The sequence below is a fragment of the Semicossyphus pulcher genome, unplaced genomic scaffold (assembly GCF_022749685.1).
Source record: "Semicossyphus pulcher isolate SPU_LCO1_2020_fin unplaced genomic scaffold, fSemPul1.0.p SCAF_41, whole genome shotgun sequence".
In the NCBI taxonomy this organism is placed as follows: Eukaryota; Metazoa; Chordata; class Actinopteri; order Labriformes; family Labridae; genus Semicossyphus; species Semicossyphus pulcher.
In genome coordinates this window covers 665,776-689,398 of record NW_027211717.1, presented here as the reverse complement: position 1 = coordinate 689,398, position 23,623 = coordinate 665,776, and the positions used below count along the sequence as shown (strand labels likewise).

The following is a 23,623-nucleotide window of genomic DNA, read 5'->3' as shown; positions in this document are numbered from 1 at the left end:
CTCACCACTACGACCGATAAACAGCTCCAACATCTGTATATGACAGCCAAACAAACTTTCCCAAACGCTACAATCCGGATCCCGTTGATCAATTATTCAAACAGGCTAGAGAGAGACCAACTACATCTAATTCAACAGTTAAATAAGACCATTACAAAAAAATACAGTTTCCTGACCGATCTTAACAAACTCCTCTTCCAGGTGGGTCCAAAAGACCCTGTGCATTGGACGTCGGAAACGGCGACCAAGATTATTGAGCACTGGTTAGACCAGTTAAATTTAGGATTAGAGCACTTTATGCCAGATACATATGGAGTGCATGTGATTGATATATTGTCATGTATTTTGAACAGATCCATTTGTCTGATGATGAGGGGATGCCTATCTTTGCACAGTTGTTGTGGAATGCTGCTTATACATTAAGTTGGATGTAAAAATCTTTCTGTTTAGATGTAGTTGGAGGGTTTATTGTTGACTGTGTTAATTGTAGTCATGTATGCTATGAGTCATCAGAGTCATGTATGCTATGAATTGTTTGTAATTCTTGACTTTGTAAGTGTTCATTTTAACAAATGATGCATTAATGAAATTATGATTGTTACAGGAACTGGAGTCTGTCTCTGCACGTGCGCAGTCGCAGATGCAGCCTCCATCCAGGATCGTGGCAGCGCGTTTCACTCCGAGGGTGGTGGTGAAGGGGAAGGAAACATCACCACATCCTCCATTGAACCCCTTTGAGTGGTCTGTTGTTGGACAGAGCAGGAAGGTAATGCACTTGCAATGTAGTTGTGAAATAGAGATTTGGTCAATGTAAAGTCATAGTATGCAATGTAAGTGTTGGTAAAACCGTACTTGTATATTAACCAACAATGGTGTGTTTTCTTACAGAGGAACTCGTCCGGGGAGAGCAGGATGGTTGAGCAGCAGGTTTGTTATGTTTTTTCATGCTAGCACTGAAAAATACACTCATGCAGCTTTTAGAAATGTATGTTTTTAGTTTATCATGTATTACAGTATGGTCTGCTGATGTGTTGACAGACTCAACAGCGACACAACTTGAAACCCCCGTAGACACTGCAATGACACGTCGGGAATCTCCCTAATGGGGCCCCCTTACTAGCCGGCATCGACATGCGGTGCCGGTCAAACACAAACAAACAAAATGAAGCGAACATATCACTCTGGGCACACGAAACGAAAAAAAAAACAAGAAGAGGATGAAAAGAAAAAACTGACAGTGGTAAGTGGGAATGTGGAAGCTATGTGTGTTACATTATAAAAAAGTAGTGCTGCCAGCCAGCCTGCCACTTTATCCCAAACATCATCCACCAGGCACCAAATAAGTTTACTGCACATTAGCCTCTTGAGCCGGAGGGGCCCCCAAGTGGGTGCAAATCAAAACATTTGTAACAGATAAGCTTCATACGAACACTGATCACAAAAAAATATAGCCATGCTGCACATCAAATTAAACAGCAGAACCTGGGCTACAAGAATATATAAGCCTATATACTCCAAACACTAACTAAATGAATTACCAAATATCAAAATTCATATCGCAGAATTTGGCCGTTTGGTGGCTAACGTAGCATTATGCTACACAATGAAACAGCGTCGCATAAGAAAGCAGACACTCCGCAGATTCCGTGTAAAGTGAATTCAGCCATTTTCTTCTAAACACATTCATAGCCACACAATAAGTTAGTCCTTTGCTGCCAATGCCAATGATATTTTCCTCCCAGAATAAAGCATTTGTTGTCAAATGTTAAAACTGATACCAGCATCAATTCTGCTGTCAGTTTAGTCTGTCGAAACTGGTGCTAATTTGTATTTGGAATTATGTTTTTTAAATGTGAGCTGCTGGACAACTGAATTTCCCTTCGGGAATAAATAAAGTATATCCTATCCTATCTATCCATACATTTTCTGCTATAGCCTAAATGTTACATTAAATAAAATGTTAACATGAAGCATTAAAGTAGTTACTGTAAATGGATGTTCATTAATTATTCCATACAGATCGCAAATGTTGTGTTTGTGTAGCATGCACAGTTCTTTACTTTACTTTACGCAAGCCAACCAAATACATTGTGCTCTTTTCTTTTTTCTTCCTCAAGGTGCTTTGTTGAAGTTTTTTGGCCCACAACAACAACAACAACAACAGCAGCAGCAGCAGCAGCAGCAGCAGCAGCAGACCTCTACACATCAAAGTAGGAACTTATTTAGTTTCCTTTTTAAAGTTAAGATTACAGTGACTTGCTCTCCCATTTAAAATATATCATGGGATCTATCTGATTTAATATGACTACACAAATATTTTTCTTAAACAATTGTTTCTTCTACTATTTTCAGTCTAGCAATATCAACCTCAGATCATGAGGGGGACCTTGAGGAAGATGAGCAGGACATGATGGCAGCTTCATGCAGCAGCAGCATGGCAGCACCTTTACAATTTGAGGCCACACCACATCTTTCCGTCACCACCTCTTCACCGCCCCATGATACCACATCACCAGAAGGTACTCAAATAATATCAGATGATCCTGCGCTGTGGCCAAAAGCCATCGACGACAATGCTCGGTGTCAAATTGTGAGAAAAGGACCACTCCAAATAACAGACATGGACTTCCCCCAAAATTCAGAAAACCCACCTCGGAGATTCACCAAAAAAAATTACAAAATGACAATGAGAAATGGTGAGAAGATCCAACGTTCATGGGTAATTTACTCTGTCAGTACAGACGCAGTATTTTGTTTCTCTTGCACTCTTTTTGGAAAGCGTGACAGCGCTTTAAGCAGTAGTGGCTACTGTGCATGGAAGAACCTAGCTCATCACCTCAAACAACATGAATATTCAAAAATGCATTGTGAGAATATGAGAAGCTGGCATGACCTGCAGAAGAGATTGCAGACTAGGACAACCATAGACCAAACCCATCAGAATTTGTTGCAGATTGAGATTGAGCATTGGAAAGGTGTCATCAGAAGAGTGATTTCTATCATCTGCCATCTGGCTGAGCGCAATCAAGCTTTGAGAGGGCCTTCAAATGTGCTCTATGACCATCACAATGGGAATTCCCTCTCCTTAGTGGAACTGATGGCACAGTACGATCCAGTGCTGAGTGAGCACATTAGAAGAATTCAAAACAAAGAAACAAAGGTACACTATTTGAGTGGGGTCATTCAAAATGAAATAATAACCCTTGTTGGAGACAAAACTCTTCAAGAGATAGTGAGAAGAGTGACCAAAGCAAAGTACTTCTCTGTCATCATGGACTGCACATCTGACATCAGTCACAAAGAACAACTTTCCATTGTTCTGAGGATTATGAATTGTGAACCATCAGTTGGTGTCTCTATTGCTGGGCATTTCATTGGATTCATTGACATTGAGGACACAACTGGTAGGGGTCTGACTGAAACTCTGCTGGAACATCTGCAGAAACATAATCTAAACATTTCTGACTGTCGTGGCCAGTCATATGACAATGGAAGCAACATGATGGGACAAAAACAAGGTGTTCAGGCAAGAATATTGCAGAATAACAGCAAGGCATTGTGTGTCCCCTGCAGCAGTCACACTCTCAATCTGGTTGTGGCAGATGCTGCAAAGTCATCAGTCCTGTCCATCTCGTTTTTTGGTGTGCTGCAAAGACTCTACAATCTCTTCAGTTCATCTGTACAACGCTGGGCAATTCTGAAGGAGCATGTAAAGCAGTTGTCCCCTAAACCTTTGTCCACAACAAGATGGGAGGCTCGTATTGAAAGTGTGAAGGCTGTGAGATACCAACTGCCACAGATTATCCAAGCACTGTCGGCTCTCCACACATTTGCAGTGGAGAAGAGGGATTCGGAAACAATGTCCACTGCTAATGCTTTGCATAATGAGCTGAAGTCCTGGCGTTTTCTGTTGTGCACCATGATCTGGTACAATGTCTTGTACCAGGTTAACCTTGTGAGCAAGCTGCTGCAAAGTCCAGATGTTTCTCTGGAAACTCTTAGAACAGAAACACAGGGAGTGAGGCAGTACCTGGAAAACTTCAGGGACAGTGGGCTTGCTTCATGTCAATCTGATGCAGTAGAAATTGCAGAAGAACTGGAAATTGAAATGGAGCTTCCAGAGAAAAGGCAGAGAAAAGCAGCAAAACGCTTTCAGCATGAGGGAGCAGCAGAAACCCAGTCCAGTCCAGAAGAGTCCTTCAAAAGGGAGTTCTTTCTCCCTTTAGTAGACACAGCCCTTAGAAGCCTGAATGACAGATTCTCAAAAATGGAAGATGTCTATGTTCTCTACAGTTTCCTGTTTTCAAAGAAAAGCATGCAACAGGTGCTAAAGAGTGGCAAGCTTCGTGCAAGTTGCAAGAACTTGGAGAAAACAATGCATGACATTGAGGCAGAGGATTTAGAATTGGAGATCAATTCTGCTGTCTCCACGTTTCCAGACCACGCCTCCACCTGCCCAAATGACATGTTAAATTACATATACAGTGAAAACCTTCTGGATCTGTACAGTAATTTAAGCATTGCATTGCGTCTCCTCTTGACTCTTCCTGTCTCTGTTGCCTCTGGTGAGAGGAGCTTTTCTTCATTAAAGTTGATCAAAACTTATTTGAGGTCAACCATGTGCCAGGAGAGGCTCACAGGACTGGCACTGATTTCCATAGAAAGAGATGTTCGGAGGTCCTTAAATATGGAAGAAATAGTGGCTGTATTTGCAGAAGCCAAGGCCCGCAAGCAGCAGTTAAAAAAAAAAAAAAAAAAGGCACTACTATTGTACTGTGGATATAGGACCAAGGTGTCACAGCAAGGGTTAAGTTCTTCCGTTCCACTTCAATTCCTTGTTTGTTTGTTTTTTTGCTTGGTTGCGTTTTTATCATTCTGAAAATTTTGCACATTTCAGTTATGTTTGTTTTTCTGTTATTTATATATTGTATGTAAAGTTTGCATTCAGATAGTTATGTTATTGATTATTTATTTTATATGTTAATTGTTTAATAAAAGATTTCTTTACTGATCTGTAGTCCTGGACTTCATTCATCATGATTCTGGGGGGCCCCATGGTCCTTCTTGCCTAGGGCCCCCAGGGGGTCTAGAAACGCCCCTGGTTGCCAGTAGATGGCGTTGTGCCTGTTATGCAAATGTTCAATATAGATGTGTTCAGAATGGGACTTTTATTAAGCACATGACATATGATGCAGATATGTTGATGTACAGTTGAGTTATGGCGGTTTGAAGTTTCATGGCGAAGTATTTTGGCGACAGTTTTTTTGCCGCGCCCCCACGACCACATTTCCCGAGGCAGAGCCACAGAGTTTTCCCCAGACCTTAATCCAGGTCTTAGGTCCCTACTGAGACACATTTGAGGAGGATATGTTGTACCGTCTTTGAATAGTAGCTCGTAGCGTAAAACATGAAATGTCCTGACATTTCCTGCCGCCAGTAGAGGGAGCTTGGAGTATCAGTGAAGTATGGTATATTAACGCGTACAGGCCGGGAGCCTTATCAAACATGGAAAGTCTGGGTCACATTGGAACTTGTACGGCCGAGTTAAAGGCCACTTCCTGGTTCGAAATTCGTCATGTAACTTTGAGCCCCCAAAAAGGCAACTCCCCCTCCGAAAAACGTCAAGCCTTTGATAACTTTTAATCCTCAATGTCTTGTCAGTACACTGACCGAATTTAAAGTTGATTGGATCAAGTCTGTAGGAGGAGTTCGTTAAAGTATCGACCCTGTAAATGGACAAAAACAGCCAAAAATCGCCCTTTTTCTGACATTCAAAGCAAACTGGCTGACTTCCTGTTGGGTTTGAGGTATGGGTGCAAGAGGCTTTTTTGTGTGTCTTGACCCCATAAACAAACCTACAAAATTTCAGAGACCTAGGTGAAAGTAACCTCTATTGGGGGGGCCTTTTTGCAATTTTCTAGGGGGCGCTATGGAGCCATTTTGGTGATCTCGTGGCAGACGGCCATAAAATATCAAATTTTTCGCCAGACCTGACGAGTGTGCGCAGTTTCATGATGCTCTGAGGACATTTAAGCCTTGAAAAATGCAAAATTCGATGACAATGAAAGAATAATAATAATCCTTACAATTACAATAGGGTCCTCGCACCCATTGGTGCTCGGGCCCTAATAATAATCCCTACGGTTACAACAGGGTCCTCGCACCCATTGGTGCTCGGGCCCTAATAAGAAGAAGAAGAAGAATAATCCCTACAGTTACAATAGGGTCCTTGCACCCGTTGGTGCTCGGGCCCTAATAAGAAGAAGAAGAAGAAGAATCCCTACAGTTACAATAGGGTCCTCGCACCCGTTGGTGCTCGGGCCCTAAATATGTTAGACAGTCCTTTATTTCTACAACTCAGTAGGGTTGGGTTCCTAACCGACGGGTATCTACCGGACCCAATCACAACAAGGATTTCAGTGTGACCTCTGTGCCAACAAGGGTTTCTCCACCAAGTACTAAGTCAAGTTTTGCCAGGGGATCAAATACTTATTCCACTCAATCAAATGCAAATCAATTCCTTAAGGTTATAAAAACCTATCATTAAAATAAGAGACCGTTAATTTCTTCGTCAGTGGGCAAACTTACAAAATCCGCAAGGGATCAAATAATTATTTCCTTCACTATATGTGGAGACATGTTAGCTCAGACTCAGAGAGGCAGATGAGCAGAGAAGTTTTATTGCACCTGTCAGGGCAGGACAACTGAGGTTGATTATTTTACGATTGGTTCAAGGAATTTATTACATGATCAATACCATAGCATAACCACGCCCAATTCAAGGCCAATGTCAGGGAAGTTTACAAAGACAGAAATGACAATATTTTGAGTTTGTATTAAAACCAATTTCTAGAACTTTTTAGATGCTTATTAGTGTGTACATAAGACCCTAAAGTACATAGTTAGAAGACTATTGTGGATTTGGGTTTCCAGGGCCTTTAAGGAATCATGGGTAGGCCTTTTCAGGTTGCTTTATTTGGAATCATTTCTTCAACAAATCATCCACAAATTCATGGACTTACCTTTGCGACAAATCCTTTACATACTTTCTCCAAAATCCTCCTCAAAACACTTACCTCAAGCCATAGACTTATGAAAAACTTCTAGTATGTACTAAATAATGTACTAAAAAAGCTTTTCATGTGGTAATTTTTTTTTACCCATAATAACTTATTTTCATTTTCATTTATTGGCATGTCTGTCTGCTTTTTGGTGTTGTGCGAGATAACTTTTTTTCTTTTCTAAAATTAGATGTTGTTCTTGGAAACGACTTTGATGAGAACAGTGGAACAGAACAGCAAAACAAGTCTAAAGACATTTCACAGTTCACACATCTCTAGTCTAAACACATTATTTCAGTGAATTATGTATGACTCAAATAAAAGTCTTAAGTCTCCAGTTCGGGCCAAGTGTACTGCACATGTTATAACACAACCCTCCTATGAACCCCCTGGGTGGTTGCTTCACACTTCCTGTCATATGGGTGGAGTCTCTAGACCAAAATAGTGTTTAATGCAACTGTCAACCACAGACAAGAGCTGCTTCCCACTGTCACTGGTAAGTTCATTTTCATTTAGAAAGATTTAGTTTTAAATAAGAAATGTTTCTTTAACTCTTCTAACCCTCCTCACTGTATAATCTTTAGATATTCTTACATAAAAGATGCTTGTGTTGGGTTTTTCAGATAAAGTATGGAAAAAAAGACAAAATGAATGTATTTAACACGATTAAAAATGTTGTGAAAAACTATATTTAATTGTTCTTATAAATTCTGAGAGGTCAGACGACGATCATATAAAAGAAATGTCTACGTGGTCAGACTTAGGGTTTGTGCCATTATGGAAATTCATATCAAGCCACACAAGGAAGAAAAGCTTTTTTTGAGGAAGCTGAAAGAAATAGTGACAGACCCATTTTTGAGAAAAGGTACCATCAATTGTATTGTAATTTGGTTCTTAATGCTAAACTGTAATTTGAAAACATCTGTAATTTAAATGAAAAGACTTTGCAGTCAAAACGGGCATAATGCAGTGTAATCAAAGGAATTATGATACTTAATAATGGACATAATGCTGCTTTATAATGGGCCTCGTTCTAGAACCTGCACACTTTAGAACAAAAGGAAGTAACAAAACAGAAGTTAGGTTGGGTGTAGTTCGAGTTTACAACTACATTATAAACTGCTGTTTGTACTTTATGTGAGAGACTAATCATTTAGTGGTTTGACTTTAATGTGTTTTTTATTCAGTCGACCTACAGCTAATAGCTGCATTGAATGTACAAACTATAACATAAAGTATCCATATTTACTGCGTATTTTGTCAGACTACAGATGAAGCTTCATTGTGAGTCTGAAGAACGGTGTAAACCATTTCAATGGTTGGACACAGTTATCGAACTTAAACTGTAAAAAGACTTGTTCGTAGATTTGTTACTTTAAATCGATGATCACTCATGAGGCCTTGGCAGTGTTGTATTGCAGTACATTATGTACTGTAAAGGTAAAATATCCACAATAATCCATCAGCAGCTTCCTCAACATTTAACCACTGAAAGCTTTATGCTGTTTTAAACAGTATCAATTAATTTGAACTCAAAGAAGCAGAATAAAATTAGAAACAAATGAAAACGTTCTCTTGCGAGAGTCACAAAGAGGAAATGACTGATGTCACAACATTTCCCTGTTTACCTTATATGGTGTTAAGAGAGACGCATTTGTGTACTGGAAACACAATGTTAGAGTTTGGTGTTAAACTGAGCTCACACAGTGGACTGTTATATTTAGTCTTATGTATTTCTTAATATGCCCCCAGATTGCATGACGCTCAGAGGACATGATTTTTAGTTAAAGAAGTGAGTCATGACCCAAACTAAGTTTTAGTTTATTTATCAATCTGATGTATTCACTTGAATTTAAAGATTTTTTTCTGGTAAAGGATATAACTTCCACATCTGACTCAACATCTCAAAAATGACAAAAAAGTAAACAAAAACTACATTATGCTGATTTTAAATTACATTTACTTTCCCAAATAATCACAAATCGACCAACATTCATACATTCTGTTTTCAAAATAGTGAAATGAAAGAGCTCAAATTTAATCTTCTTGAAGGTTGTTTCTGCTTTTAAAATAAAGTCAGAACTTTGTTCTGTTTTCAAAGAAACACTTCAGTTGCATCTATATTCATACACATGGTTGTAATTTTAGATTTGAGCAAATATTTTCATACTTATCAGCACAGAACTTTTCTAAACTCCAGAGGTCACAGTTTCAAACCTGAAGTGACATCTTGTGAATGTCTGTTTGTTGTTTGTCATCAGGAAATGGATCCATGTCAGCTGTTTCTTCTGCTCCTGCTGATGAGTACAAATGGTAACTTAACAAAACATTCAATCTCATTGTTTTAAAAGTTTTTATTAATTATTATTGTAAAAGAACTGTCTTTGGACTCATTAGGGAACCTCTGAAAGGTAGGCAGAGGAAGATTTAAGAAATGAGTTTGGACATAAAATGAAAACAGTCAGTGATAAATGAAGGTGTTGAATAATGTAACACCATACAGTTTCATTAAAGGACTTTAGTAATAGTTCTAAAAGACACAGTTTCCATAATCAACCTCCTAACACTAACCCTAACCCACCGTACATCAAATGTTATGACCAACTGTATCTAATGCAGTGCTCATAAGCAACAAAAAATGGACACCCACATTATCTGAATTGGTTAATAACCCTAACCCTAAATTTCGTCTTGTAAAAATTATGCAGGTTTCAGTGATTTAAGAACTGAGGTTTGATGATTTAAACTGAAAGTCAAAGTTTTTTTTGTTTCTATTCTTAATATTTAACAGAATATGTGGTGATTGTTCAGTTTCTGTTGAGACTGTTTTTCTTTACAGGGTTGTGTCAACAAGAAGAAGTTTGCTCAAAGTCTGTGATCAACTCCTGCAGTGACTGTATCCGATCTGGACCGTTCTGTGTGTGGTGCAAACAGCTGGTGAGAATCAGAGTTTACCTACTGTGCTCTATGTACAGCAGTGGCCATCAACCTACCACGCACAGTACTAATAACACCTATTGTTCATAAAGCTGTAACCTGACCATCCTACAGTTAATGGTAAATGGACTGTACTTACAAAGCGCTTTTCTAGTCTTCCGACCACTCAAAGCACTTTTAAACTACATGTCACAATCACCTATTAGCACTCATTCACACACTGACGGCAAAGGCCTAAGTGCCAATTTCATTCTTGATGGCTATGCCACCACGAGGAATATGGGGTTCAGTGCTTTGCCCAACTTAGACATGTGACTGTAGCAGTCAGGGATTGAACCCCAACCTTCTGATTGAGAGACGACCAACTCTACCACTGAACCACAGCCGGCCAAAACACCGGCTGTTTATAAAGCTGTCACCTGGTGAACAATCAGCCTGCAGTTACACGTACTGAGGTAGAAGAACTCAACAACATCACTAGTACAACTTGTGACTATCGACATGTGTGCCTCCTTATTGATGAGTTAAAAAACATACAAAGCTACATGCCAGTTTATTATTAAGCTAATGCATCTTGCTATCAACACATTACCAGCAGTATTGGTGATATTTTTTTTGTTCACACTGTCTGATGTGAAACTGTCAGCAGTCACTTTGAGTTTGTTAATATCATAGCTGGTTTGAGATTAGCATATTGTTAGCGACAGTGACATCAGCTACAGGATCTTAGCAGGGTCAATTGTTGCTTTTTTTCCTTCAGGTGCATATTGACTTCATTCACACTACTTCACTACTACTAATGGTTCGGCAATGTTACACATCCTTTTCGCTATACACAGTGTGCAGTATACTTTACATTGCTCTCTCGTACATTGTGGTATTTATCTTAACGTTGACCAAAACCACGTCTTTGTTTAATTTATTTTAACAAAACGTGCACAGTTTTACGTTTTAAGTGTTCCAGTAGCTCAATAGCCATTATCTCTAGTCAATAAAATAATTGTAAATTCAACACAGTATTTGTCAAAAAGAGTTTCCAACAGACTGGCTTCATTTTCACTAATTATAGCATACTGTAGTTCACTATATAATGTAACATACAACTAAGGTGAATACTTTTCTCTTTTATTGAGAATTTCACCAAAGCAGGCAGACAGGAAGCAGTTCGCTGCGACACCAAAGCTAAGTTATTGGAAAAAGGCTGCAGGAGCGAAGAAATCATCTTTCCTGAGAACCATCTGGACTTTGAAAAGAAAGATCCACTGTCTGCGTCATTCAACCAGCAAGAACCGGTCCAGCTGAGTCCACAGAGGATCCGTCTGAGACTACGACCGGGTCAGTGCAATCATTTCATGCTCACCTTCAATAATAATGCAGTAATTTATTAAAAGATAGAACACATACCTGTTACCTTCAATAATAATGCTTCAATTAATTAAAAGATACTTTGGATACCTGTTTTCTTGGACTTTCAACTGGATCTGTGCAGAACTGTACAAAAAAGTTCTGCGTTAGTGTTCGTTGATATTTTAAGTATCAGCTGACTTCAAATACTTTTATAAGAAATTCTGTTCTTTCGTATTTCTAGTTTTATTTACACATTAACATGGTAATATTTCTTGTTTTATACAAACAATAGTATTTGTTGTTGTGACACATATATGAAAATTATAATATTACTTTTGTAATACATGATATGTTAGTTTTTCATAGTCTTTTCTTTCATCACTGATTGTATCTTTTGTGTTTTCAGGACTTTCTCAGACCTTCAGTGTTTCCTTTAAAAGAGTTCAGGGTTATCCAGTGGATCTCTACTACCTGATGGACTTGTCTTACTCCATGAAAGACGACTTAAAAAATGTCAAAGAACTGGGAAAAGATCTTTTTGTAGCTCTGGAGAAAATCACTGACCATGGTCGAATAGGTAATTTATTAGAGTTGTTTATATTAATATGTGGTAACACTTTATAATACAGCCACAACTTACCAAGAAATTATTTGGTACGCATCATGTATCAGTAAACACAACCTGGTAACCAATACCTGGATATGTAATACACAAAAAAAGACAATAAGATGGTATTTTTTTAAGAGTGACTTTAAATAGATTGAATCAAAAGAATTGTTTGTAAATTTAAGTATTGATTTAATCATTGACTGGTTTGTCACATGAGGTCATATGAGGTTTGTGACCACATCGTGTCTGTCATGCTTCTGTTTCAGTAATTCATATAATTCTTCCCTGACTGTAGCAGTTTTCTTATTAGTATACGAAAATACTTAAGTATAGTTTGTGTCAGAAAAAGTAAGTGGAGGAAGTCTGTGATGCGTCTGATGTATGAGATCAACGCGACATCCTCCTCAGTCCTGCTTTGATATATATGCCTCTCTGTCGCCCCCATTAGACACAGGCTAACAGGCTAATATCCACATTTTGCCTGTGATTATTCATGTTTGATTCTGCCTATAATTTCCAGCCGAGTGAACCTGAACCTTAAACTGAAACGGTACTAAAACCAGAACCTTAACATAAACCAGAACCTGATCTCTTATCTCATCTGTTCGTGTTCTCTAGTTGCCTGTTCCTGAGTTTCAACTTGTTACTCAGGGCGCATTCACACCTAATGTCCGTTTGTTTGGTCCGAATCAAAGATCAAATTATTACAATGTTGCATTTTGCCTCGAGTTTGGTTTGTGTTCACACGGCAGCTTTTACCAGCGAACTAAAAGTTTTGGTAGGCGAGGAAACTCCCTGGAGTAAACAAAGAGGGAGAGCAGACTGATCAATCACACTCAACAAGATCGACTTTAATGTTTTATTGTCAGAGTTTTTTACTTTTAACCAACATTGTTCCAGATCATTCAGTTCCTTTCTCCTTTAGTTTTTCACTTAACAGTTTGAACACCTCCGTGTTCTCCTACGTTTCCACAAGCATTTGTGAAATAGTTTGGTCAGCCCATATTTCTATTTCCTCATTGCTCCCCCACGTCTGTCCTATCTTGCTGCGTGTCTCTGCAAGGCAAGTTTTTTGTTTTGCTTCCTGTATTTGGTCCTACTTTAAGTCAGTTTATGTTCACACCAGAATCAAACCGGACCGTGGTTTGTTTGAAAACGGACCGAGACCCGCCTTTCTAGCAGACCATGGTCCGGTTGTTTGGTCCGCACCAGAGTTCGATTCCGGCTTTCACACCAACCTAAACGAAAACCAAGGGGACAAACACTCCAGGTTTCGGTTCAATCGGAACAAACAAGGCTGGTGTGAATCCGCCCTCAGAGCTCGATCTGGGCTGCTGCAGCCAAGGACTGGAACAATCTACACAAAACACTTCAAGTGGACAATTTTATCTCAACGTCAGTTTTCAAGGACTCTATTACGGACATTCTCACTGAAACATGCTGCTGTTTCTCCACCTAAAACAAAAAAAATCAACTAATCTGTCTGTTTGCTGCTTACTGTTGTCCTGTGCATATAATGGTCATTTTCTGCTGTTTTTTGTCTTGCCTGTTTGTCATGCTGCTTGTGTATGCTTCGCCTGTCTTGTTTGTATGTCACTGTTTGCCTGCTAGCTACCTGCCCAATGCTTGTGTGCTAAACTGCATGCCATGTAGGCACTGCATGTTGATGTTTCAATGTGTGTTGCTGCCTTTTTAACTTTTGACATTTCCTTTTTAGCCCCTACCCCTATTCCCTCAAGAGGCCTTTTGCCCGGCCGCCATTTTAAACAAGAATTTGTTCTTAATGACGTGCCTGGTTAAATAAAGGTTAAATACTTTTTTTTTTTTTAAAGGTGAGAACAGAGAGCAGAAAGATACTGAGCTGCCTCTTCATATGAACATTGAATAACATGAATATTTGTCTGTTTAACTGTGATGACTGAAGATTGAAGGTGTGTGGAGACAGAAGCCAATTTAAAAAATGATGTCAATGATTAAAAGGACAAATATGAGATTAAAGCTAGAGGACAAAGAGTGTTCTGAAATGTTTAAGTTTGAAAAGGAGAAAAAATTGAATAAAAAAACATCTGTGTCTATAACTTCAGGGTTTGGGGCCTTTGTCGATAAGACTGTTCTTCCTTACACCAACACCAACGAACAGAAGCTGCAGAAACCTTGTGATGAAGACGACCAGCAGTGCCAGGCTGCCTTTGGCTACAGACATGTTCTCAATATGACGCCAAGCGCAAAAGAGTTCACGAGGAAGGTGACGGAGCAGTTCATCTCTGGAAACCTGGACACTCCTGAAGGAAGTCTGGACGCCATGATGCAGGCCACAGTGTGCGGGGTAAGCCCTAAACCAATCCACTAACTAACCATCAATCAATCAAAAAATCAACCAACCAACAAATCATTCAATCAGTCATTTAATAAATTAATCAACCAACCAACCATTAAATTAATCATTCAATCAACCATTCAACCAATCGATCACTACATCATACAGTGAGTTACACAGAGAAAGCTAGCATGAGTTCATCACTATGAGTCAAAAATAAAATAATTGTGCTGGTCTTTGTAAAATATTTTATTATTATTTAATATGGAACATTTGAATTTTGCTGGTCTTTGTTAAATAGGATCAAATTGGTTGGAGGAACAGCAGCACCCGGCTCATCGTTTTGACCACTGATGCTGGTTTCCACATGGCTGGCGATGGTAAACTGGCCGGCATACTGGAACCGAATGATGAGCGATGCCACATGGTGAACGACCTTTACACCAAGAGCAGTCAGATAGTAAGTACAGAGTCCCAGAAGGTCAAAAAGGTTTGCAGTGCCATGTTATCATTACTGATGCCTGACTTATTATCAGCACTAATGTTCTTATTAAATATCACTCACTTGACATGAACATTATTTTACAAATTTTGTTGATTGTTGTGCAGGATTACCCGTCTGTTGGACAACTAGCAACGCAGCTGGAAAAAAACAATATTCAGACGATATTTGCAGTAACAAAGGAAGTAGAGAGCGTGTACACGGTGAACATACATTTTCACTTTTGTATCTCTTTTTTTCAATTAAGATAACACCTTAAACATTACAAATTAATGTTTTATTGCAGCAACTCTCCCACATCATTCCTAATTCGGCGGTTGGAGTTTTGTCAACAGATTCTAGAAATGTGGTTGGTTTGATTGAAAAAGCCTATGCTGTAAGTCATAATCTTTAAGATTTTCTTTGTGTGCACATTTATTTTCACTATTGTTCTTTATACTTTGAAATTGAAGAAATTGTTTTTGTTCACATCTGTATGTTTAAAAATATAGCGCTTGTCCTCCAAAGTTACTCTGACTCACGACAATCTGCCCGACAAAGTGAGGGTCTTCTACACCCCTAAATGTGCGAATGCCGGACCACCAGGGGAGAGTGAAGGAATTTGTGACGACGTCCGTGCGGGACAGGAGGTGAGTCCTTTTTTTAATTTCACCTTTGAGTCAAGATATTTAAAATGCTGTAAAAATGTATAACACCTGCTCTCTGCAGATTTCTTTTGACGTCACGGTGACAGCTTACTCGTGCATGACGGGAAAATCTTTCACTATTAGACCTCTGGGTATCAAAGACACGCTGACAGTGAGTTTATCGACAGAATGTGACTGTCAGTGTGAAAATTCTACGACCACAACCCGCCAACACTGCTCAGGCAAAGGACGAGTCAACTGTGGGATCTGCAGGTAACATTTACACCTCAGACACAGCGTCAGTGATTTATCAGGTAGTGAAACGTCTTTAGATTTCATGAGCATGTACATAAAGTTATTATTTTAGTTCTACTTCAACCAACAAATGAGAAAACTGATGGTTTAAGATTAAGTCTCATCCAGGAGCTCAAACTAGCAAACAGTCATATGTTATTACAAAATGTGTCATTTGTATTATTACAGGTCGTAAAAATACACAGCTCAAAAAATGTTTTTTAACTGATAGAAATAATGAAAATAATTAATTTAATGATTAGCCTGATTTTATTTTCTAAGTCGTGTCCAGTCACATTAAATCTTCTCAATCATGTTCAGCTGCAGTGAAGGCTTTGTCGGACAGTTCTGTGAGTGCTCGGTCGGAGACAGAGATGAGCGCTCGCTGCGAGCTTCCTGTCGGCTGCAGAACGGCACCGAGTGTGAGGGCCGGGGAGACTGTGTGTGTGGTCGGTGTCAGTGCCACTCCACAGAGAGTGGAATCGGTTACCATGGTGATTTCTGCGAGTGTGACGATGAACACTGTGAGAAGTTCCAGAATGAACTGTGTGGAGGTAGATGTTCACTCCTGATAATCTACATTTTAAAGTTGTACACACAAAATCAAGCATAAATAAGTACATGAGAGCTCTAACTCTACACTTGTAGGTAACGGGAAATGCAACTGTGGGACATGTAAATGTAACACGGGCTACGAGGGCTCCGCCTGTCAGTGTAAGACGTCTGAAGAGGGCTGTCGAACTGCTAACAGCACAGTGTGCTTTGGCAGAGGAAGCTGTAAGTGTAACCGCTGCGAGTGTAAGGGGGAATACCAGCGACCTCGGTGTCAGACCTGCCTCGGTTGCCCCGACCCCTGTCAGACCAAACTGTATGTACTTCTAAAGACTAATGCTCTACTTTCATTATCAAATTATTATCAAAGCTTTTACTTCACCTAATTACAAGTAGGGACTTGCCAGTGTTTGTTTATTAGTGAGTAAAGTAGCTCAATTACTTACGTGAGTATTAACAGATTCTATAAATTGTTTTCAGAAACTGCATCGAATGCCTGGGCTTTGACTCCGGTGCCTTTAAAAAAAACTGCAGTGTGGCCTGTAGCAGAAGCATTGATGCTGAGATGGTTGAGCAGTTTACCATAACAAGCAAACAGTGCCTGCAGAAGGACTCGAACGGCTGCTGGATCAAATTCAAGCTGCAGCAGCTAACCGGAATGGATAACTACAAGGCTGAGATTCTGACACAGAGAGGTGAGCTACTCATCAACCACAGAAAACTCCCTAAATTTAAACACATCATTTCAAAGCACAGTTAGTGGTTTCACTACTTTTTACAGATAAGATTTTACAAGGCTAACACTCTCCTAGCAGCTCTGTGAAGCTGTACTGACAAACAGCAGTGCTTTTAGCTAAATGCTTACATACGCTGTCAATATGTTCATAATAATAATGATAAGATGGTAATGTTAGCAGTAATTACCATGTTCAGACATGCTAACATTTGATAACAGCACTGTTACAACATAACATGATTACATTAAATGTAATCAGGCAAACAAACCGGTTATTGTTTACAAGCCAAAAAAAGGTTTATAAACAAAAAAATTATAAGAAGCTTTCTAAAAACAATTCAACAGAAAGTTGGGTTGTTGATTTGTCCCGCAGCCCTTTGTTCCCTGCCTCATTTAGCTCCTCTAACTCAAACATATTCCTACCTCACATTGTACGTGCTGCTTTGCTGAGTTCAAAGAAAATGATGAAGTGAGAATTAAACCCTTTCTTACTACACTAATTTTACCTGTGCAAAAAAAAAAAAAAATACATAGAAGCAGCCACCCATAAACAAACTGTATTGCTAACAAAGAAAACTCCCTCAGTGTGGTGCAAATACGGATATGAACAGAAATCGAGTCCGCTGAGTGGCTTTTAGAGATTCTCGGATTAGACAAACAGCTGGGAACAATGATGGCAAATGAAGGTGGGCGGTCCAGAGGCGTGGCTTAGGGGGGAATCCTGCAGAGGAACAGGTGACGTCTGTGATGCAGATGATCTGGCATGGACGTAAATTAATCAACGAGGGGGAGAGAAGAAGCACCACAAAAACAACAAAACAAACACACCAAACCTGAGGATCATAACAAGCACTAAACACAAAGTGAAGCTGAGGCTTATGGGAAGTTTTGCAGGCCTTTGTTCATAACCAAAGAATTGGACTCATACAAATGACCTGATGATGGTGCCGGAAGGAAAGTTAGAGAATTACTACAGTTATTAAAACCATCCTCAGGGGAACATGAATGTCTGAAGCAAACTGTGGCCACGCATTGTATTATTTACATTTTAGTCAAATTATTAAAGTTAACTTCACCGTGGTATACCTGGAAAAGTCTCTTACGTTAAAAAGGATTCATCCTCAGGGATCATGTACATCTGTTCAAAATGATTGACAATTAATCACATAGTTGTTCAGACATTTGAGTCTAAAAGTGACCAGCAGACAACCATGCAAGTATTTGATTATTTGTCAATAGCAGTAGCAATTAATGCATAATAGCATGTGTTTTAACTCTTCCGTAATTCATCCCTGTTCCTCCAGACTGTCCAGAACCGCCCAGCGTCGTAGCGATCATCGCTGGATCCATCGCGTCTGTGGCTCTCATCGGCATCCTGCTGCTGATGCTTATCAAGATCCTCATCTACATGAAGGATGTAAAAGAATTCAAGAAATTTGAAAATGAAAAGAAGAAATCCAAGTGGGGAAAGGTGAGACTGCATATATCTTTAGTTTTTATTGGGCGTTTTGGCATTTATAAACATACAAAGCCTACAAATTAACATGTAGACAAACAAGTAAACAAACAAAAATAAAAGGTGAGTACAAAAAAAATACAAATTCTGTTTGAATCCTCGTTGCTGTAATGTGTCCTGAACAGTGTCCATTTCTTCCATTGGTGCCTTTTGTAATCGCTGTGTCAGTTTTTCCATTTTGTATATTTCCTCTACTATCTCTATCCACTGTTCCTAACTGGCCGAACGGTAGCTTGTTGACAGCTTACAGCAGGCTAGCAAACCTTAGCCTAGGCGGGTAATGCAATGATATTGGCTAATAGAAAACAATCGGGAGTTATACACATTTGCTTTGTTCTGCTACATAATTTACGAAATCAATACCGTTTGTCATGTTAGCTGGCAAAGTTATTTGTCAAGCTAAATAACCGACATACACACTCAGATAGTATTTTGGTAGTCATAATGTTAGCAAGCATGCTAAGGTTAGCCAACTAGCTCTAACATAAATACACTGCATGACTCAGGCATTGAGCTTTGTAACAAACTGCAAATTACGCTGGCGAACCAGCAAATCATCACAAGCATCAGCGAACATTAGCCAGGCGGGGCAGGGCGGCTGGTGAGAGCTGGGATGAAGCTCTTGTGCTGTGAGAGAAAAAAAAGTCCTGGGTCTGTTTTGATCCCCAAAGCAGTCGAAGGTCTCCATGATTCGCAGGCCCTGCCGACGTTGATTCTAGTTTCCCCCTGATGTCGATCACATTCCTGTTTGGTCAGACGGGCTTCACTAGATAAAAGTTTTTTTTGTTTTTATTCTTGTGTGTAGTTTGTGTTGGTGTCGTTGTGGGTGCTGTCGTTTGTTGGCATTATCCATCTCCATTTCACAGCTTGCGTTGTCTCGTGTTGCACATTGTTAGGTACTCGCGAACACTAGATACGTTACATCCTCTTGTTTCGTGGAAAAACCTTCCTGAGTGCTTTAAATAAAAAGCAGCCCACAGGCTGTTAGGGCTAACGGAGGAAGTTGGGGAAGGTCTCAATATCAGTTCCTCTTCTATCCCTTCACACATTGGCAATAAAAAATGAAATTTCATTGATGAATATATGTGAAATCTTATATATAGCCCCTTTAAATTGGCACCCTTACCCCCTTAGTCTTTTGGTAGCTGGAGAGTTTCGTACTTTACTCTCGGCTTTTTGCCTCCCCATATAAACCTTGATATTATCCTGTCCCAGGTAACAAATTGTGTTTGGGGGACCTCTATAGGTAGGGATTGGAACATGAAGGTTCAACATTCATTTTGATGATCTCAATTCTTGAGTTAAAATCTAGCAGTAGAGCAGACCATCTTTCAATGTCTTTTTGTATCTCTTGATTTATCTTGTTATAGTTTGCCTTGTATAGTTTAGATAGTTCTTTAGTAATGGTGACACCTAGATATTTTATTTTCTTTAGATTCCAATTGAAACTAAATGTTTCCTGAATCAACTTTGATGGAGTATAATTGAATGTTAGTATCTGTGTTTTTGAAATATTAATTCTGTATCCGGAGAGGTGACCATATGTTTCTAGGAGTTTCATCAGTACAGGTAATGATTTATTCGGCTTTTTGAGAAAGGCTATGACGTAGTCAGCAAAAAGTCCTATTTTATGTTCTATACAATTTATCATAACTCCCTTAATTTATGCGTTTTGACGAAGTGTCTTCTGCCAAAGGTTCTATAAAGAGAGCAAATAAGGTGACAGGGTGACGGACAACATCCTGGCCTAGTTGACCTCTGTATTCTAAATTTGTCTGTTAGGTTTCCATTCATTTTATTTCTACCAGTGGGATCTTGGTATAATGTCTTCACACACTGTATTGATTTACTGTTAAATCCGAATCGTTCTAGCGCCATGTAAAGGAATTTCCAATTGACCCAAAATGCTTTTTCTGCACTACACTTACTAACACAGTACCACGTTTTTTCTTTCCTGCCTGATCTACTATATGTTGGGTTCTTCTGATAATATCGTGAGTTTGACGTCCTCTTGTAAATCCTATTTGGTCTTCCTCGATCATTTCTGTCATAAAGGTGCTTAATCATTTCTAAATAATTATTTTACATATTTTATAATCCACATTTAGCAATGAGGTTGGTCTATAGTTCCCACAGTATTCCTTGTCCCTTCCTAGTTTTGGGATAACTGATGTAATTGCTTCAGTCCATGATGGTGTAGTTTTGTAGTGTCCAATTAAAGGAAGCCAGGAGTAGCGGTTGTTACATCGGCCATTAGTGTCTCAATTGTATATACCAATTGAAGGCAGATCTATGAATTAAGAAATGCTCTGATTTCCTCTTCATCTGCAGATGTGGTTTGTGTGTTTAATTCCTCCTTATGTCTCTGGAATATTTTCTCTGTGTCCTCTGGTATATATATGTTAACTTGTTCGTATGAGGGTCTCTGATCTTGTGTATATTATTAATTACTTGCTGTTTACGTATACGTTTTGCTAACAGCTTAGTAGCCCTTGAGCCTGATTTGTAAAAGGTCTGTTAAAATAACTTGTTTCTTGTTTCCACTTCGAGTAATATTTTGTTGTTCGTAACGAGTATGTTTCATGTTTTCGATTCCTTGAGATGTTGATATATCTTTGGAATTTTGTATTCTGAAAGTCCTGCTCCGATTTCCTTCATTTTCCAGTGTATGTTCTGTCTGACTCCAACTGAACCCTCTTTACATGTGCAGTCTCAGCTGTCAGTTTTCTCTTAATGACCACTTTCATTGCATCCCAGAGTACTGTCTGGTCTACTGCTCCGTTATCGTTCTTCTATGTGTCTTTTTATTTCTGCTCTTCTATTCTCCTTTCTTTGTTCATTGTTTAATATTCCTACATTGAGTCTCCATACTGTTTGTTGTTGTCTGTTATTAAGTTGTATTTTTAAATAGAGTGGGTTATGGTCCGACACGTCTGCCCTGCCAATCCTACATTCCTTTACTCTGTGGATATCACCTACATTCATAAAAACAATCTGTCCTTGAATATACTTTATGAGCAGCAGAGAAATGTGTGAAATCTTTTTCCAAAGGATGTAGGTTTCTCCAAACACCGGTCATCCCCATCTCATCCAGTGACATGAATTGTGTTGACTGCATTTTAGTTCTTTTGAGACTCTCTAATCTTGCCTTTACTATAATATACCTCCCTTCTTTATCTTTGAATTCCTTTTCATAATCAAATTGAGTTGTGCTTGATATTAATGTTACAACACCTCTTCTGGGTCCCTCTTTGTATGTGCTATAATATAGATTTCTGTACCCACATCTTTTTAATTTTCCATGTTCGAACCGAGATAAGTGAGTCTCTTATCATAACCTTTTCCCTTTTCAGTGGTACATTTAAACCGTTTACATTCAGCGACATTATCTTCATATCGTTAGTCATAATAACGTTTTGCTACTCCATAAAAATGTGCTCCCAAACTTTTGTGAACAAAATGAAAATGCCAGTTAACAACTCAACACAAACCGAAAAAACAGGAGACTTCCAAAACGGGGGTACATTCCACCACAGAGCCCCGTTGGTGGGTAGAGCGGAAATCCTCATCTCAGCAATTTTGTACGAAAAGTGTTTTATAAATAAAGTGTGATTTGATTTGATTGAGGAAACAGGTAGTTCACCCCCCCATATTTTATTGACAACAGCAGCCTTTTGGTAGAACCAGCCCATTGCCGCTGTTGTTAAAGACTTTGCCAGCACTGAAATACCAGCTTTTACTGGGAAAGTAACTGTCCTCCTTCTGCATTGTGCTGAAGAAATTGAGCATCAGTGACACTGTTTTTGGGAATGTGCTTGTTCTGTAGAAGTTTTGAACTTCAGTAAATTTGAAACAAATTAGAAAATAAAAATAATTGTTGGTTTTTCCCAGGATGTCAACCCTCTGTTCCAAAACGCCACCACCACCGTGACCAACCCGACCTTCACTGGAGAGTGAGACCTGTGAACAACGGACCTTCACTGGAGAGTGAGACCTGTGACCAACCCGACCATCACTGAAGAGTGAGACCTGTGACCAACAGACCTTCACTGGAGAGTGAGACCTGTGACCAACCCGACCATCACTGGAGAGTGAGACCTGTGACCAACCCGACCTTCACTGGAGAGTGAGACCTGTGACCAACCCGACCTTCACTGGAGAGTGAGACCTGTGACCAACGGACCTTCACTGGAGAGTGAGACCTGTGACCGACCCGACCTTCACTGGAGAGTGAGACCTGTGACCAACGGACCTTCACTGAAGAGTGAGACCTGTTACCAACAGACCTTCACTGGAGAGTGAGACCTGTGACCAACCCGACCATCACTGGAGAGTGAGACCTGTGACCAACGGACCTTCACTGAAGAGTGAGACCTGTTACCAACAGACCTTCACTGGAGAGTGAGACCTGTGACCAACCCGACCATCACTGGAGAGTGAGACCTGTGACCAACGGACCTTCACTGAAGAGTGAGACATTTGAGTGACCACTGTACCCAGAGTTTATCATTACTTATTATTCAAAAAATTATGCAGTTATGCTTATAAAACGCACGCGAGATATTTTATGTAGTGTAGCTTATAATGTACAAAGCATGAGAGGTACAGTATGTGTAACATTATGAATGGATGTATCATTTATTATATATTGGTACTTATTTTGTAGTAAAGAGCTGTTTTTCTGTAGATGTTAAACTTAAAATAATTGTTTATGTCTACAAAACCAAAATGCATGTAAAATAAAATGGTCAAAAGGTTTTAAACATTTTCCCAGTTTAAATGTCTGTCTGCCTAACATACCCCACCCTCTGACAGGTGCCATTGTAATGAGATACTCAATGTTGTTTACTTTAATGGTCATAATTGTATGGATGATTGGTGTATATGTGTAGGCTTGGCATCAATATGTTTTTCTGATAAGAGTAAATGCAAGACAGACGTCCTTATGGAACAAATGTAAAAATTACTTGTTTTTATATGGAAACAAATTGGTGGGATTAAATGTGGTTTACTCAATAAAGTTCAAGTATCTACATCATCAACCAGACTACAGAGATGAGCTGATCTCACATTGTCATGTGATTAGCTGATCATTGGTTGCACTCATCATGTGACCTTTCAAAAT

The 23,623-nt window shown here is 39.3% G+C and overlaps 1 protein-coding gene across 2 annotated transcripts; it reads left to right on the top strand.

Annotated features, from left to right (window-relative positions):
* Positions 1 to 7,532: 7,532 nt before the first annotated feature.
* itgb2 (integrin, beta 2) lies at positions 7,533 to 23,540 on the top strand. 2 transcript variants are annotated; one of them, XM_069680761.1, is made up of 16 exons: positions 7,533 to 7,557; positions 9,323 to 9,374; positions 9,901 to 9,998; positions 11,132 to 11,333; positions 11,752 to 11,922; positions 14,040 to 14,281; positions 14,574 to 14,732; positions 14,882 to 14,977; positions 15,061 to 15,150; positions 15,266 to 15,403; positions 15,483 to 15,673; positions 16,016 to 16,248; positions 16,343 to 16,562; positions 16,727 to 16,941; positions 18,287 to 18,453; positions 22,390 to 23,540. In XM_069680761.1, exons 2-16 carry the CDS (start codon positions 9,326 to 9,328, stop codon positions 22,453 to 22,455), a joined length of 2,337 nt encoding a protein of 778 aa, XP_069536862.1. In that variant the 5' UTR covers positions 7,533 to 7,557; positions 9,323 to 9,325; the 3' UTR covers positions 22,456 to 23,540. The 2 variants fall into 2 exon arrangements, with proteins under 2 accessions (XP_069536862.1, XP_069536863.1); XM_069680762.1 differs by lacking the exon at positions 7,533 to 7,557 and having other exon boundaries at positions 9,357 to 9,374; positions 9,873 to 9,998.
* Positions 23,541 to 23,623: the final 83 nt, after the last annotated feature.

Coding starts and splice junctions, on each gene's coding strand:
- itgb2 (XM_069680761.1), top strand. CDS start 9,326: ATGGATCCATGTCAGCTGTTTCTTCTGCTCCTGCTGATGAGTACAAAT. Junction 11,334..11,751: donor CCGTCTGAGACTACGACCGG/GTCAGTGCAATC, acceptor TTGTGTTTTCAG/GACTTTCTCAGACCTTCAGT. Junction 18,454..22,389: donor AGAAATCCAAGTGGGGAAAG/GTGAGACTGCAT, acceptor GGTTTTTCCCAG/GATGTCAACCCTCTGTTCCA.